The 15,605-nt window shown below is 43.3% G+C and overlaps 1 protein-coding gene across 1 annotated transcript; it reads right to left on the reverse strand.

Moving 5' to 3' along the window:
• sv2ca (synaptic vesicle glycoprotein 2Ca) lies at positions 1 to 14,515 on the reverse strand. The gene is made up of 12 exons (XM_068761043.1): positions 13,930 to 14,515; positions 7,905 to 8,085; positions 6,754 to 6,905; positions 3,109 to 3,242; positions 2,602 to 2,691; positions 2,112 to 2,222; positions 1,873 to 1,961; positions 1,325 to 1,489; positions 1,033 to 1,166; positions 634 to 840; positions 342 to 501; positions 1 to 184 (listed from the first exon to the last, which is right to left on the reverse strand). The coding sequence occupies exons 1-12, from the start codon at positions 14,513 to 14,515 to the stop codon at positions 1 to 3; spliced, it is 2,193 nt and encodes a 730-aa protein (XP_068617144.1).
• Positions 14,516 to 15,605: the final 1,090 nt, after the last annotated feature.

Below are 15,605 nucleotides of genomic sequence, written 5' to 3' on the forward strand. Positions count from 1 at the left end.
TTACATGAGAACATTGGCCCTGGTGTCAGGCAACCGGAGTCCAACTAGGCCTCCCCCAACGAGCACAGACGAGGCCATGAGGATGGGGATAGCGTTTGTGATGCCAACAAGAGAACCAAAAATCAGGTTCCCCATCACTGCAGCCAGCTTACACAGAGCGTTGCAGAATCCAAAGCCTGTCCCCCTGGAGGGAAGAATCAGAAGGGGGGGTGAAAAGAGGAAAATATGGTTAAGTGGAACAAATGTGTTCTGTATTTCTGTACACATGTTTGGCCATCTGTAAAACAAGTCTAAATAAGTCTTTAACCCTGTATGTGCTCATCTATAGTTTGTCCCCTCACCTTCTAACAGTAGGGAACGACTCAGTTGTGACTACGTCCAGCGAATTCCAGGCAGATATGCTGAGACCATTATAAAGGCATAACATGAAAATCATCATTGACTCACTGGTGCCAAACCACAAAAAGAAACAGCTGATGCCTGAGAGGACCATAGATCCACCTGACGGAGGTAAAAAAAACACACGCAAAGCAGGAGTGAAGGAGCCGAATGCAGAAAACGTGAAATCAAATTTACCTCTCACACTCAAAGTGAACACATAAATGTGAACCTTGAGCATCCCTGCATTCTTACCTAGCATGGACAGTCGCCCAATTTTGTCCATAAGAAGGGCTGACACAATGTTGCCAGGCAGCACAGCAAGGGTCCCCAGGAAATTGATGAAGTAAACCCAGTAGGCACTGTAGTCATCATCAAACGTCATCTGGCAACCCGTCTTGTTGTGGGTGAATGTGCTGTTGATCACCTCTGTGCCATCTATCAACTTGGAGTCATCAATATCTGGCCCCCCAAAAATATAAATCATCACATTATGTCGGTAATTAAGCATACCCTATCACGCTGTACTTGTATGTTGATATCTCACAGCTGAGGGTCGTTGTTTTTTTGCTTCTTACACCGTGACACTATCGTACCAAATCAGAAAGTCCATTTTAAAAGTCGAGTATTTAAGAAGGAGTTCCAATGTCTCACCTGTGTTGAAGAAGAAAGCATCAATGAATGTGCAGTTACGGAAAGAGGAGCCCACTGACGACACATCGTCGAAGAAGCAGTTACGAAAGGTTGAGTCAACAAAAGTGACAGACTTGAGCTTCATATTGATGAACCTGAAGAAGCACAGCGTAACATGATGGCATTTTACCTGCAGGGCAGCAACTTCTATCCACTTTAGATCCCATATGGGCCTGTTTGTATTTTGCAAATATGTTAATGCAGACACAATTATTCGTGTAATTCAGCTAAATTCTAAGTTGACTTCTCGTACCGATCATTGATGAAGAGGCCGTTTCTGTGTATCTGGTTCTCCAGAGTGAAGTTGAAGGTGAAGTCTTCAATGCTTTCATTGATGTGGATCTTCACTTTGGAGGCATACTCATCTGCCTGCAGGTGCTTGATGACATCGGGGAACCACACTGACAGACCATAATACCTGCAACCGGGCATATAGATTAAAGGATATCGCAAACAGCCAGGAAAGAATGCTGATTTTGCAGCTGAAACTTGAACATTTGAGAACACAGACATATCCTGCAGTCAGACGGAAGCAGAGTTAGGCAGACAATTTGGGTTGATTGCTTGATTTTAAAATGTTCTCCTGTTTTAATATCCAGCTGCCTTCACTCCTATTTGTGCTCCCACTGAGACACCAATGGACTGGTATGGATCCACAGAGTGTGATTGATTTTTGAGAGCATGCAACTTTATGCAGCACAGAGAAATCAAGAGGACAGAAATGTGATGCGGCTGCAAGCACGACTGCCTAGTGCCATTATTGTTTTTGTGCATCACAAATGACATGAGAAAGAGGCTCACCCAAATGACAGTGTGAGCCACACTATCATTAGTCGCATCATGTTTTCTCGCATGGGGTAGTTGAAGCACTTCATAAGATTCAGATAGATCTAAAAAAAAAGAGAAAAGATGCACTGTAATTCACTAAAAAAGGGAATCTCTGCTTGTGGCAGTGGATGCAAATGAACTTAATAATTACAAAATGAGCATTTAGCATGTAAGGGTTCTACTGCAAGTCGAAATAAAATGCACATACTCACCCCATGTATTTCAGCCTTAATTCTAAAGAAGAACTTGGAAACTCGGTTGCCAGCCCCCGATTCCATTTCCACCAGTTCATCGAGCTGTTTAGGAATCTTGATCCTGTTGACCTGATAAATCATAACAGAAAATAATCACTACTGTACAGAGCCACACATTCACATTCATTTTTGTTGAATGAACATTACTCAGATAATGATTTTGCACTTGACTACTACAGTCCATCACAGGATTGAAATACTATATGTGATTAAAAACTGGGTGCCCTGCAGCAAAAGATCAAGGGAACGTGCTGAAGATGTTTTCCAAGGTGCGTCAAATAAGCCTGAATGACGGCAAAAAGCTTTCAGGACATTCATTATTCATATGTGATCCTGCACGTTGAAAGTGTTAAAACCTGTCCCAGCAGTGGCAGAGTATAAGCTTCTTTGCTTCGTTAAGCATCAGGAAGCTCAACCAAGACAGCGCACACCAGAAAAGAGCACTCACGGTGAAGACTTTCTCCGGTTGCCCGCGGGCTCGCATGTTGGTGTCGTGGATCTGTTTGAGGATCATCCAGGCCTCATCATGCTTCCCCACCTGACAAGAGGGAAAACGTAAAAGAGAGGATGAGATACGTCATGGGATCAGCACCGTTTTAATTTACTGAGGGATGCAATCTCAGCTAAAATCGTATATACTGTACGTTAATGCATTCCTGTGACTTCTCCAAGATGGGCTAAAACGATGTGTCACGACAGCAGTGACTCATTTCACTTCAAAGGATAATTATCCTGCAGCAGGAAACATACTGTCACAGATCTCATGCTCTCTACATATAATACCTCCTCAGAGGTTTGAATGACGCACACTGTTTGGTCCTGTTAAACATCTGCCGGGAATTGTCTGGGAAGTCTTACGTTTGTGAGTGACAATGACGCAGGACGCAAGCACGACATGTTTGAAAGGTTTCAGGGTTAGTATTTGAGCAGCAATAATTGGGGAGAATATAATTACCTCGAGGTAGAACCTGGGACTTTCTGGCATGAAGGTAAGTGCGACCACAGCACAAACACAGGGCAGGGCACACACAACCACAAACACCCTCCAGCTGTGAAACTGGTACGCTGATCCCATACTGAAACTCCAACCTGCAGACAGTGGCGTGCGATACCAATGACATATACAGGTCTGAAACGGGTGCATGAAATGAATGTATTGCAATACATTTAATAATAAAATCATGTGTATTTCATTTACAAAATACAACTGCTGTCAAACTGGCATTTGACATATGCCATTACTTTGTGCTTATTTTTAGCACATTGTTTTAGACTTAAATGCATTTCATGGCATTTTGACCTTAATGATCCCATATGACACTCATCTGTTTTGCTGATAAAGCTACATGCAATGCTTCTTTTCAGAGTAAACAAAAATTCACAACGTGTAGATGAATTACGCACCATTTGACACCAACAGGTGCATTGACAGAGAGAGCAAAGAAACAAATAGGATTACTTTATCATGATGCTTTGAATAAGCTGCAACTAAATACTACTATAGAGACGACTGATCCACTTCATCTGAGAGGCTCATTCTTATTTGTCTGCTTGAGTTTTACACTGACGACAAAAAGGGGCTGCAAATAAGACAAGGATTTACTTTGCGGTCAGAGTCGAGGGATGTGAGATGAATGGCTCTGCAGTGGGAGCTGAGAGAAGTGCACAGCGACGGGTTAATTGAATGTGTAGGAAAGGAATTGAGTATTACTGCTAGGTTAAATCTTGCTGCACCTGATCTCAGCCCACAGGCGCTCTCCCGGCCAAATTAATCATTGCAACATGCACAGGCTTATAATCCCTCACAAAGAGGGAATACAAAGCATCCATGCACATACACAAAACAGGCATTGACAGAAAACAGCATAACATTAACAGCACGGGTTACTGGTGCCAAAACATGATACTCCCACCTCCACATATGCTCAATCAAATACAAAGCATTTTATGTGTCCTCAAAATTATTGTCAAGACAACTCAGTGAAGAGACAATTACATGAGAACAATCTCAGAGTGAAATAGAACACTCTTGTAATGAAATTTAGAAAAGGAACACTCGTCTCAAAGTAGTCCTGCAATTCGATTTTGTGGAATTCTTTGCATTTTGTATGGACTTTGTATGCGGATCTGCATCTGTGCTCTCGTGGACTCTGTGCTTTTCAAATGTTTTTGGAGGAAACACAAAAAGGGGTTGCCGTGTCAGTCGTGACCTCCCACGTTTGTCAACGCATCGTGCCTCGTGGAGATGCTGCGCTAAAGGGGAAAGCGCCATTATCCATCGGGAGGCGTAGGAGGGGAGGCAGCGTAGGGAGGGGGGATTAACACTAATGGTTATGCCAGAAAACGTCTGCTTGGAATTAATGTCACTGCATGTTAAAAAGCAACTTTGAACGCAATGCAACAACTAAAACAACAGTTTTCAAACTCAGTGGGCCTCTTTAATGCATAGCAGAAGATGCCAGGGCGATTGATGAACGTGTGCCAGTAGAAAGAAGGTGACTGTAAAGCAAAAAAATGCAACGGCAAATAAGCATAAAGGCATTATTTGGTGTACAGAACACGAATGTATAAGGTAATCTTTTAAAGTTCAACTTTTGTGCTGAGTAATGCAAACAACGAGTCTATGGCTGGCCAAGCAGCATCTTCATGCTTCTCCTACAAGCCCAGTTGACTTTATTCAACACAGACATCGGCTGGGCTTCGGTCCCTTTGTGTCTTTTTTTATGCATAAGATGTCTCTGTGAGTGTCCCCTGCTGTGAGTTTGTGCGCGCATGTGTGTCTGAAATGGCGAGAGCGAGAGAGACAGAGAGGAGTAAAACAAGAAAGAGAGAGAAGAGAGAGAAATGAAGACGTTGTTCAGCAGTGATTGCCTTTTCTCCAGAAATGTAGCATGACTTCCTGCCCCACGGGGCAAGAGTTTCACTGCTGCCACTGGAAATCTCATTACAGGTATCATGTACATAATTGTCTAAGTTTATGAATGGCTGAGTCAGCAATGATGAACTAGGAATAGTAGATAGATAGATAGATAGATAGATAGATAGATAGATAGATAGAGCAATGCACACACAGTGTTAAAGGTATTTAATGGTTTAAGTAATGCCTTTGAAAGCCTCGAGGACTATGTAGCAGAATTAGGAGTGACTGAAAAACATGTTAAATTCACAGAGGGGCATATTTAATCCTTAATTTGTAGATCGGTTCTGCATCTAACAAAGGTACTCTAGTGGCGGGCATCCTTGACATAAACTCCTCAGCCTCTTCGTGATATGAAGATCTACGTGGTGCAGAACTCCTTCAGGGCCCCAGCTGTGACATGGCAGGGGGCTGTTTCAGAGCGATTGGGACTCAGTGAGTGGAGAAGATAAATGAGAGAGAAGTAATGGTATATTAAACAGCAGTTTGGAGACACTTCTCTCATAACCTGATGTCCTCATTCAAAGATGTAAAGGCATCGCGTCTTGGCTCACATTTACAAGTTTGGTGCAGATGCTGCAATACTTTAGGAAACACATCAAAACCACTGCTAAGCACTGGAGTATATGGGCAAGATAAGAGAGCCAGAGCAGTAGCCAGTGTCAGAGAGAATGGGAGCAAAGCCACTGCCGTTCCCTCAATACGTTATCAGCGGATCTGACAGCAGGGTCTCCTCATGAACACTTGGTTTCAGAGGGTTTTGTGAGTCCCTCATCGGGGCATATATATACCGTACCTCTGCGTAAGTGAAGCAGAGGTACGCATGTACGAACAATTATTAGCAATACGACATGTGCGTTAACCAGAATGACCTCCTGCAGCGTCAAAATGTTATTGCGTTGATTTGCTGAGAAGAAGACCGGTATGTGATTGCAGCCCAGTCAAACATCATCCATATAGCACTCACAGTGACACGCATACGCAAGCACGCCGTCTCCCCATCACTGACGTCACGGGCCGGCTAAAGCACGGCCTGACCATAAATCACCCCTGGCTGTAGCTTTGTCCTATTAGAGCAAGGAGAAAAACCTAATTATGCTTGATCAAGAAGAACACTCTGCAGAGACGGAGGCAGGAGAGGGAGAAAGAGAGAGAACGAGAGAGAGAGAGAGTGAGTGGAGGTAATAAAAAGGAAGGACAGCGTCAGACAGGGAGATGGGGAGGGATAAAAAACAGGAGAGGGGAGGCAGTAAATGAAAGGGACAAAAGCAGGAAGCAAGTGTAAAGACTGTGAGCAATGGAAGAGGAGAAGAGAATGCTCATCCCCTTCTTGTTTCAATACGTGATGGTAGCAGCTGATATCTAATTCGCCATTGCCATAAATCATAGCTTCGTCTCTGCCTCCAGCTCATCCTCATCCTCGCAGCAAGTACCTGCTATATGGTATCTATGCTCATCTCTTAACCTCCTGCAGCCTGCAGCCGCTCCGCATTACTGAGTGATTGATTCCCATGGAAGAAAAAAGCAGCAACTCGTACCCAGGGCCGTGCGGAAGTCTGACAGTTTGTGTAACCTGTGGTCAGGAATTTAGCAATGTCACATTGCCATGTGCTGTAGCTAAACTTTGCATCGTTAATGTTTAGACTTGCACGTCCAGATTGGTGGCCAGACTGATCAACTCACCATAGTGCGGTATGATGGCCCAGGCCATAGCAGACGCATAGATCTCCCCGATCATCCAGAACATGCACAGCCAGCTGAGGTGTTCTCCTCTTTTCTCTCTGGACAGCACCTCAGCAAAGAAGGAGAACACGATGGGCACAGCACCTCCTATCCTAAAGACACAGAGAGAACGAGAAAGTGATCGGTACGGACGTAGACAGAGGCCAAACCATGACAGAAACGGAATTACATTTCTAATATGTATTATTTCCTGATTGTTTGCACCTGTTTTGTCTTGAAGAGGTCAGACATTAACAATTCAATTGTCATTTAGTTTAATTGTTAAGGTGCCTTCTAACTCTTGGAAGTGTTTTCTTTTTTTTTTTTGGTGGGGGGGGGGGGGGGGGGGTGGTTATTTAGTATGAAATTTACACAATATGTTCAAAATCCTCACCGCTAGAGACTCATGATTCAGAGAAGCAGCTTCCAGTGGCAGTTTGGACAGCCTTTGAGTTATTCTGAAGGTCTTTGAAGAGAGTAATGCAGATGCATTTACTAAATTGCCTCTCAAAGGAGCAGCTACACTGCCAGCAATAAGGAAATAATAAATTAACATCTTTGCCTGGTGAAAAAAAACTTCTACGATCTTAAGTAAGTAGTGAACTTATAATTGATGAGTGTAAAAATCACTGGTTGTGCAATGTAACATTTTATATGCACTGGCTTCTAGTGCAACTGCAGGAGAAAGTTTCATTTATCAGAGAAGGAAACTTCACAGACTGTTTAATTACTCATTTAATGTACAGCACAGACTTAAGTACCGGCAATCAGCACGCAAGTTGCTTTCAGTCCACAAGGAAAACCTACAGCAGAGTGTGATGACATTACAAAGATGTAGATCAATCACAAATAAATATCTGTTTGAAATGACTGAGAGATAAATATTCTCAGATGTTTCAAGTTCTGTTCATCTTAAGGTTAATCACATTTGACTAATTTCTTGCTCCCGCTCTCACTCTGTCCTTGAGAATATTGTTATAGAGGGGGGGGGGGGGGGCGGTATTAAAAATCTAACTAATGCAGCTGATGTGGTGAACCTATTGCCAGTGAAGGAGATTTTCAAGTGGCCTTGTGTCCAGTCCGTGAATTTACTACTCTTTCATCAAACTTACCCAAAGCCAGCGATGAGACGACAAAGAAGAAAGAAGCCGTATCCCTGGACAAAAGATGACAGGAAGGCGAAGAAGCCATTCGTGGACATGCAAATGAGGAGGCATTGCTTGCGTCCGAATTTGTCAGACATTCCTCCCCAGAAGAAAGCTCCAAGCATCATCCCCACATAAACAATGCTGCCTGTGTGAAACAAAGGGGGAGAAGGGTCCTCACATTTCTATTCTGTTTTGTATGGTCAAACAAACATTTTGTGAATTAGTTTCTCAACAGACAAAGGTTTTTGGCTTTGTCATGCGGACCTTTTATTTGATAGATAAATCTCATACATACAATAGCAGGAGCAGTTTTTGCATAATTGACAAACACAGCCACAAAAAAAGTCCTCCCCTTTAGCCAGATCTAATTGAACATTTAATTTCTGTAACATTCTCAACGCTCCCACCAAGAAATCCACCAACAAACAAATCAGAAAAAGCAGGGTCTGGTGAAGTGATAGGGATAGACTTAAAACAAAATCTCCTGCAGTTTCGTTTTATTTATTTTTGTTTGTTTGTTTGTTTCTGAAAAGATGCCTTGCTCAAAGATACACTCACAAGAAGTTTAATTTAAGGTATTTAATAATATCGCAATTCACAGAAATCACCCTACTCATCAAAGTCAAAGTGGACTTTGACACTTGTTTTATTTTTTTATCTCCCCTATTTAAGAAACCTAAACATGCACTGCTAAACAAAAGTGTTTTTATGAATCATTTCCTGCAACGGTGCCTCCCCTGACACAAGGTGTGGTCTCCTCATTAAGAATGATACTCCACTATTGCTGAATGTTTATTAGTGAACAGAACAGTTTGATTAGAGACTGACTGACTGAAAATAAAAGCTATACCCTAAAGAAAAAAGCGCTGAATGATGACAACGAACACAATGAACCCTCAGCCCCAGTGCACTCTTACCCTGAGAAGTAAATACAGTGTGTAAAAGACAGAAAACAGGCTCTAATCAATGAGCAGATAAATGTAAACGGTAATGCGGGGTGACTTTACGAGGGCCCACCGCTCTCTTTTAATGTCTCTCACTACAAATGCGATCGATGCTCCAACAAAACAGCATTGATTGCTTCCACTGATCATCACGCTTCTGCTCTGGAGAGGAACCTATAATTACTGCTTTGGTGTATTTTTATTTTTGTGTGTGTTCCATTATGTGGCTAGAAGTGTATCTGGTGCAACTCCAGCTGGCATTTTTTTATATTCAAAAATGTATTTTCAGATAGTTTTATTCCAAACTAAAACACGTCATGCATTAGTACAAACAACAACTTTGTTTTTGGTTTTTTCTTATTTTTTAGAGAAGAAGGAACCTTGGATTCTTATTACCTCAATGCCCCATTACTTTAAAGAGCAATAAAGCGTAAGTGCAGCCCTCACAGCGAAGTCAATTACATAATGAATTTATTGATGTTCTGTCTGACCTGTTCTGGCTCTGAGCATGATGTCAGCAGTGCCAATGCCAGCAGGGACAAGAGCGTATTGTGGTGTAATAGAATTCAAAAATAGCAACTCCTCACCAAAAGGCCGAAAGGCAGTTAGTGTCGTATTAACCTGGCTTGTCCGAAAACTATGACACATATTTCTTCAGAATCATGAGTCATTTCCTCGAGGAGGGTTTTTTTTTTTTTTTGGTAATATGATTATGAGTCACCCTTCACTTTCAGAGTGACGTCAATGATGCTTGGAATCAAACCAGAATCGTATATGGCTGCCATGACTACACCGCAGCCAAAGTTGTCATAGAAACAATCACTCAAAGGAGGGACACCCTGGTGCACTCAAGAGAAGCGTGATCCTGAGTTGGGTGTGTTCATAGTGTTGTTTATGGGGTTATTTAGAAGATTCTTTCAATGTGTCAACATTTTAGGGGTTGCTCTCTAGAGTCAGTTTCTCCACAGCAGCAGATGAGTCTTGGACGACAAAGATTTCAATAGTCATTTACATTTAGACAAAAATCATCATGGAGCTGTGCATCGTGGATAGGGCTGGAAATTAAGCATCAGGGGGGGGGGGGACACAAATATTAAAATCCTACTATGGTGATGCCATGATCCATACTACTCTGAATTTGCTTGGTATGATGATGTTCATCACATTTCTGCTGTCGTTGGTAAATTCAATCAAAATTATATTTTTTATTTGCCTAAAATTGTTAAACTGTAACAATTTCTGTCAGTTAATGTCACGCCTTGAAAAAAATAAGCAAACTTATTGTGTGCCATGACTCAATATATCAATAGCAACAGGTTGAACAATGGGTAGGCCTGTCATTGATTCATCAAACCTGGTCATGAATGAATGACTGGCAATATTAAGCTATCTATTCCCAATGTATTCCACCTCTCGATCGCTTTGACTAGTATTTATTGCTGATGATATTTTGAAATTAAAACAAATTTCATTCAACTGATTCTCATGTGGCAATCAGTTAGTCAATACACACTGGAAAAGAAGAAAGGTTGGGCCACAAAAGCTTCAACCAGAGCGCTCTGATTAATGAATTCTTCCCTGAGTGTTGTCATCCAATACTGCCATGTCATTGATTTAGTAGAGCTATAAGCTATAAGTCCTTTCTCAGACCTAGAAAATACGAAGGTTACCAATCAATAAAGTTCACTTCCGATGAGGTTTGAACGAAATCTGATTCTAACCTGCAAAAAGGAGTGAAATGACTTCAAATATTTGTTCCTTAAGCAGGAGAAATGTCCACTAAGTTGGTGTTTGAGGCTCTAATAAGTAAAAACACTGTTGTAATCATGCACACGTGCACGCACACACACACACACACACAAACAAATTATAATTATTTTACATTTAAACTATTTCGGTGTTGCTGAGTAGAATGAGATAAAGGAGGGTGCTTTAAAAAAAGCAAATAAATACCGGTATCTGCACAAAGAGCAGAAGCAATGAGGGGGGGTTCCAATTGCCAGATAGGGTGAAAGGATGAGATGAAAGCGGGGAGTAAAGGGAAGGCCCTGTGCAGCGTTTTCTGTCCTGTCACAGCCTCAGCAGCCCCACGAGAGCTGCGGGAGCGCTGAGCTGCATCACGACCTCTTCTCTGATTTCACGCTTTGATGCTCTCAGTGGTGCAAACGCTTTCTGTGTTGCACGAAACACCCATCTTGTTTTACTCACGATGGTGATGCTGATACAACAGCGTACCTGCTACGTACCCACAGCATCACTGAACCTCTCCAGGTTTGACATATTCCCACTCTGTTCTTTGCCATTGATATTATTTTGTCTCATCCCCTCTGATTTCTCAGATTCCAACCTTACCACTGTTCCTCTTTCTTTCAGCTTGTGTCCTCCCCTTATTCTTTCCACTATCTATTCTCTCCTGCATGCCCTTCTCATTGACTCTCCTTAGTTTCCTCTTTGCTGCTCTGTCATCAGCGCCTTTACGCAGAGCAACGTGCAATCACATTTTCACTACATCGTGCCAGGTTGATCCGATTCATGCCTCATCTTCTGCCGCCTACGCAAAAAATATGATTGAAGCTTTTTTTGTCATATTTAAGTCATATCAGTAGGGACAGGATTTCAATGAAATCTATATGAAAGTAACCTACTGTATGGCTTAGAGTGCAGGGTTTAAAAAGACTCATCATCGGTAACCTTCATCACATTACCTGTAACACACTAAAGGCTCTGACTAATTCACGTGAACATTTAGCAGTGCTATGAACCCCCATGGTAAGAGCAGTTAAATGTGGTTTATGTGAGGCTGATATTGCTGGCGGCAGCAGGATTGGTCCATATGGGCACAGAAATGCCCACATAATCTGTCTCATCACTACGCACGCCATCCTTTTCCACACACGTGCAAAATTCTTCCACGCAATAAGGAGCCGTACTACTAGTGCGGTAATCCCTGCAGTAACGCTGCAATCCTGCTGCAGTTTAGCCATGCTCAGCTGCCCCCGGACCACACAGCCCCTCACAGCCTGCCAGCTGGGCTCATGCAGATTGGCAGAAGTGATTCTAAAAGCAAAGAAACAAAAAAATGGAAAGGTACTGTAGTGGACGGCACTCAAGAGGAGCCAGGGAATGAAGTCAGGATACAAAGTTAGCCCCGAGATTTACAAAGTATGGGAAGAACAAGGAAATGACAATGAAAAGAAAAACAGGACAGGGCAAAAAAGGGAGGGAGCGGTGGATGTTACATGAAATAGAAAAGAGCCGACAGAAGCAGAGGGAGAAACAAGGGTCTCAGCAGCATATGTGGAAATCTAGCAAATCTGGTCAAGCTAATCCAAAATCTTTGTACAGTTGTGTTTTTCTATACCGGTAGATCACATCATATCTGACAGACAGACAGTTGACTGTAATAAGGCTACTTAAGCGTATGGTTAGAAGCACACTAATTGAGGAACGTCACCAAGAGGGCGTAACACATGCGTACCAACCACCTCCATGCATGACTCACAGCAGCAGCAAAGACATGATCCCTCATTTGCTTCCCACGTTCAAAGCCACTAGACTGTTTATTAAAAAATTAAAAAAAGCATGTGCCATTGTCTTTCTCCCATATATATCATTAGATCGTCACCAAGGAGACATCTTTAAAGGTTGACCATGCAAATCCAAAACTGGATTGTTTATTAGCTGCAAAGCTTAAATGTGCAAAAAAAAATAGATCATCTTAATAAAATGTCTCAATGGATATTGATCGGTGTTTATATCCACACTCTAAGGCAATAAGATATCACCATGATACCAGTAAAACCTCGATGCACTTCGTTTTGTTAGCTTTACTTCTTAAGTGTAATTACTCTGGGAAACTCCAAGTGGATACGAACAAGGTCATAGTAATCATGGAGCCTATGTTCAGACATTTACACACACATACAGTATACACACACACACACACACACAATCATGCACCAATCATGTTCACCTCAACAGGGAGGAGCCTTGGGGCAATCAGTAGGAGAAAGGAAAAGAGAATGGGGGGGGGGGGCATAATGAAAGGAGGATGAGAGGGGAGGGCTGAGGAGAAGAGCGGAGAACAGGAATGCCTGCAGGACTTTGGCTATAGAGGCAGGAAAGAGTTTACATGGATACTTGCAAAGAGACAACATGGAAGGTGTATAAAAGTTTACGTATTAATAATACATGAATTATGATCTCACAAGTCCAATGTCATTAATTATGTATTTAACAGCATTCCAATGCAATTATACATTTATTATCTCAGTTTCGTTACCTGAACTTGTTAAATGTGTGAAATCTAAACGATGATAATAAATCAAACATGTAAAAAGATGGTCAAAATTCCCTACTTTACACACTCACCAACCGCAAACCTTCATCATCAGAAAGAGTGCTGCCATATCAATTTTGTTTCCAACGTTGCAGTGCAGTTGATGAATTGTCTTGTCTCACTGTGGCACTTACCGGACGAAGCTCTGTGAGCCCGAATTATTGTCCTTGCCACTCTGTTAGCGACGCACTGAGTCTGTCCCCTACGCACAGCTATGTGGTGATGGATTACACACCTGCAGCCATTGGGACGGCTGGGATACCCACTCACCACAAAAACCACACGGGGAATATGAGCAACCCTCATAAGAAGACCAACGGGCTGCAACACCTAATCCATGTGGCATACGGATAGGATTAACTGTGGTGCGTATCATAGAACGAGGCTTAGAGCAACCATTTATTTTATCCAAGACGGACACGATGCACTCTTTCAAATTTGGCTCCTTTCCCATAGTTTTAGCACGTTTGTGTTAAGAAAACAACAAAATCGAAAAAGCGTGTATACTGAAAATTGATCGATTTGTGTCACACAGTGTGCAAGAGAATGGAAGGTCTGTAATCAATACAAGATAATCATTGGCAGCTGCTATTCGTAACCGCGGAAATATTATGCAACTTAATTAATTGTGAAAGAATTGCATGCTTTTCTGTTAGATGCATGCACACTGACAAACCCTCAATCTCTCACACACAGGTTCCCTTACCGAGCCATCCTGAGCTGGAGTCTGGCACACACATGTCTGTCTCTGCGCTGGGCAGCACGAAACCCACCACGAACACCTCCACTCCGTCTGACATGAGCGCCAGGCCGAGGACCAGGAAGAGCTGCCACTGGAACCTTCCATGGCCGCACTCCTGGATGATCAGCTCATACTGTTGGGCCAGCTCCTCCTCATCGGCCTGTCGCTCCTCTTCCAGCACTTTACGGTCCCTTGTGGCATCTGACGTCGGTTGCCCCAGTGCCACCTGGCCCTCCTTATGCTTCCTGGCCCCTTCCGAGGGGATGCCCTGGTATTCGCCCTCGTAGATCTCATCGTCGTCATCGTGGCCCTCTGTGGCATCGCTGGATCCCTCCTCGTTGTCCTGGTAGCCCTCTCCGTCCTGCTGTGAGTATATATCCTCGTCCTCATCCTCATCCTGGAATCGGCTGTAGTTTCGGTGGGATGAGTACTCATCCGTGGCGCGGTCCACCGCTTTGGTGACTTTCTTTGCTGCATGTCGCTTGGCCTCCTTGACCATGTCCTTGGCCCCTTTAACCAGGGAAGTCCTGTTATTATAAGTGTCCTCCATTGTGGCTCCACTGGCCGGTCTTCACGGGGGGGTCCAGAGGACACTTGGAAGAAAGATGGAAGATGGGTAAGAGGGGTGAGTGAAAGCTGGTGGGTGACTCGCAGGAATGGGTGAGACCAGTGAGGCTTGAGATGCAGCAAGGTGGAAATCTCTTGAGACTTGCAGTCACCACAGGAGATAACCCACAATGGCTGTGGCAATCATTGGCCAAGCTGAGGGAGATGGGGGGAGGGTAGGAGACAGACAGATAAAAATCAGAGAGCGGAGAGACCAAAGAGGAAGACATTAAAGGGCAGGGAAATGTTCATCAGACAGTACCTGTAACTCATGTGTCCCCTGCTACAGCTGCCCCTGTCCCAGACTACCGGGTGACGCCCACCTTGACAGCCCATATACCCGCTATAATCATTCACTCACCATTCCCTCAGGGCTCTAAAAAGATCTGCCTCTTGCATGTTGCTCATAGTGAGCCATCCTTCCTATATCCATCTTCAATGCCCATCTTCAATAGAGCTGCAGAGTCTGCTGACTCCTGATCAGCTCTAAGATGCAGAAGCTAAAAGAATAAATCCCCACGATGACATAAATAAACACACCCAAACAATATCATGGATGGAGAAGTCCTTTCCCATCTGGCCAGGTCGCTGCTAATAGGAGGGAGACCCCTTCTTAGCACTGAATGTGCGAAGTGGAAAGGGTATCGGCTCTATGGAGTGGCGTAGTGGTTAGTGCTGTCGCCACACAACAAGACGGTACTGGGCTCGAATCCTATCTGTGTGGCGTTTGTATATTCTCCCCGTGTCCATTGGGAATGTATTAATCCAAATCATCCGTAGCGTGTATCTGTGTGGCCCCGCGATGCGCTGGCGACGCGTCCGAGGTGTACCCCGCCTCTCGCCCATGGCAAGCTGGGATAGGCTCCTGCAGACCCGTGACCCGCAAAGCGGAAAGGCCAAAGAAAATGGATGGAATGCAGTCGTATGAAATCTATTACTTCAGTGGCAGAGTCATAAATTGTTCATTTTCCAAAGCAAAAAAAACAAATAAATAAATAGATAAGATGGATATTTTAATTTTAGCAGTGGGGTGG

This window comes from Brachionichthys hirsutus, chromosome 4, assembly GCF_040956055.1.
Source record: "Brachionichthys hirsutus isolate HB-005 chromosome 4, CSIRO-AGI_Bhir_v1, whole genome shotgun sequence".
Lineage (NCBI taxonomy): Eukaryota > Metazoa > Chordata > Actinopteri > Lophiiformes > Brachionichthyidae > Brachionichthys > Brachionichthys hirsutus.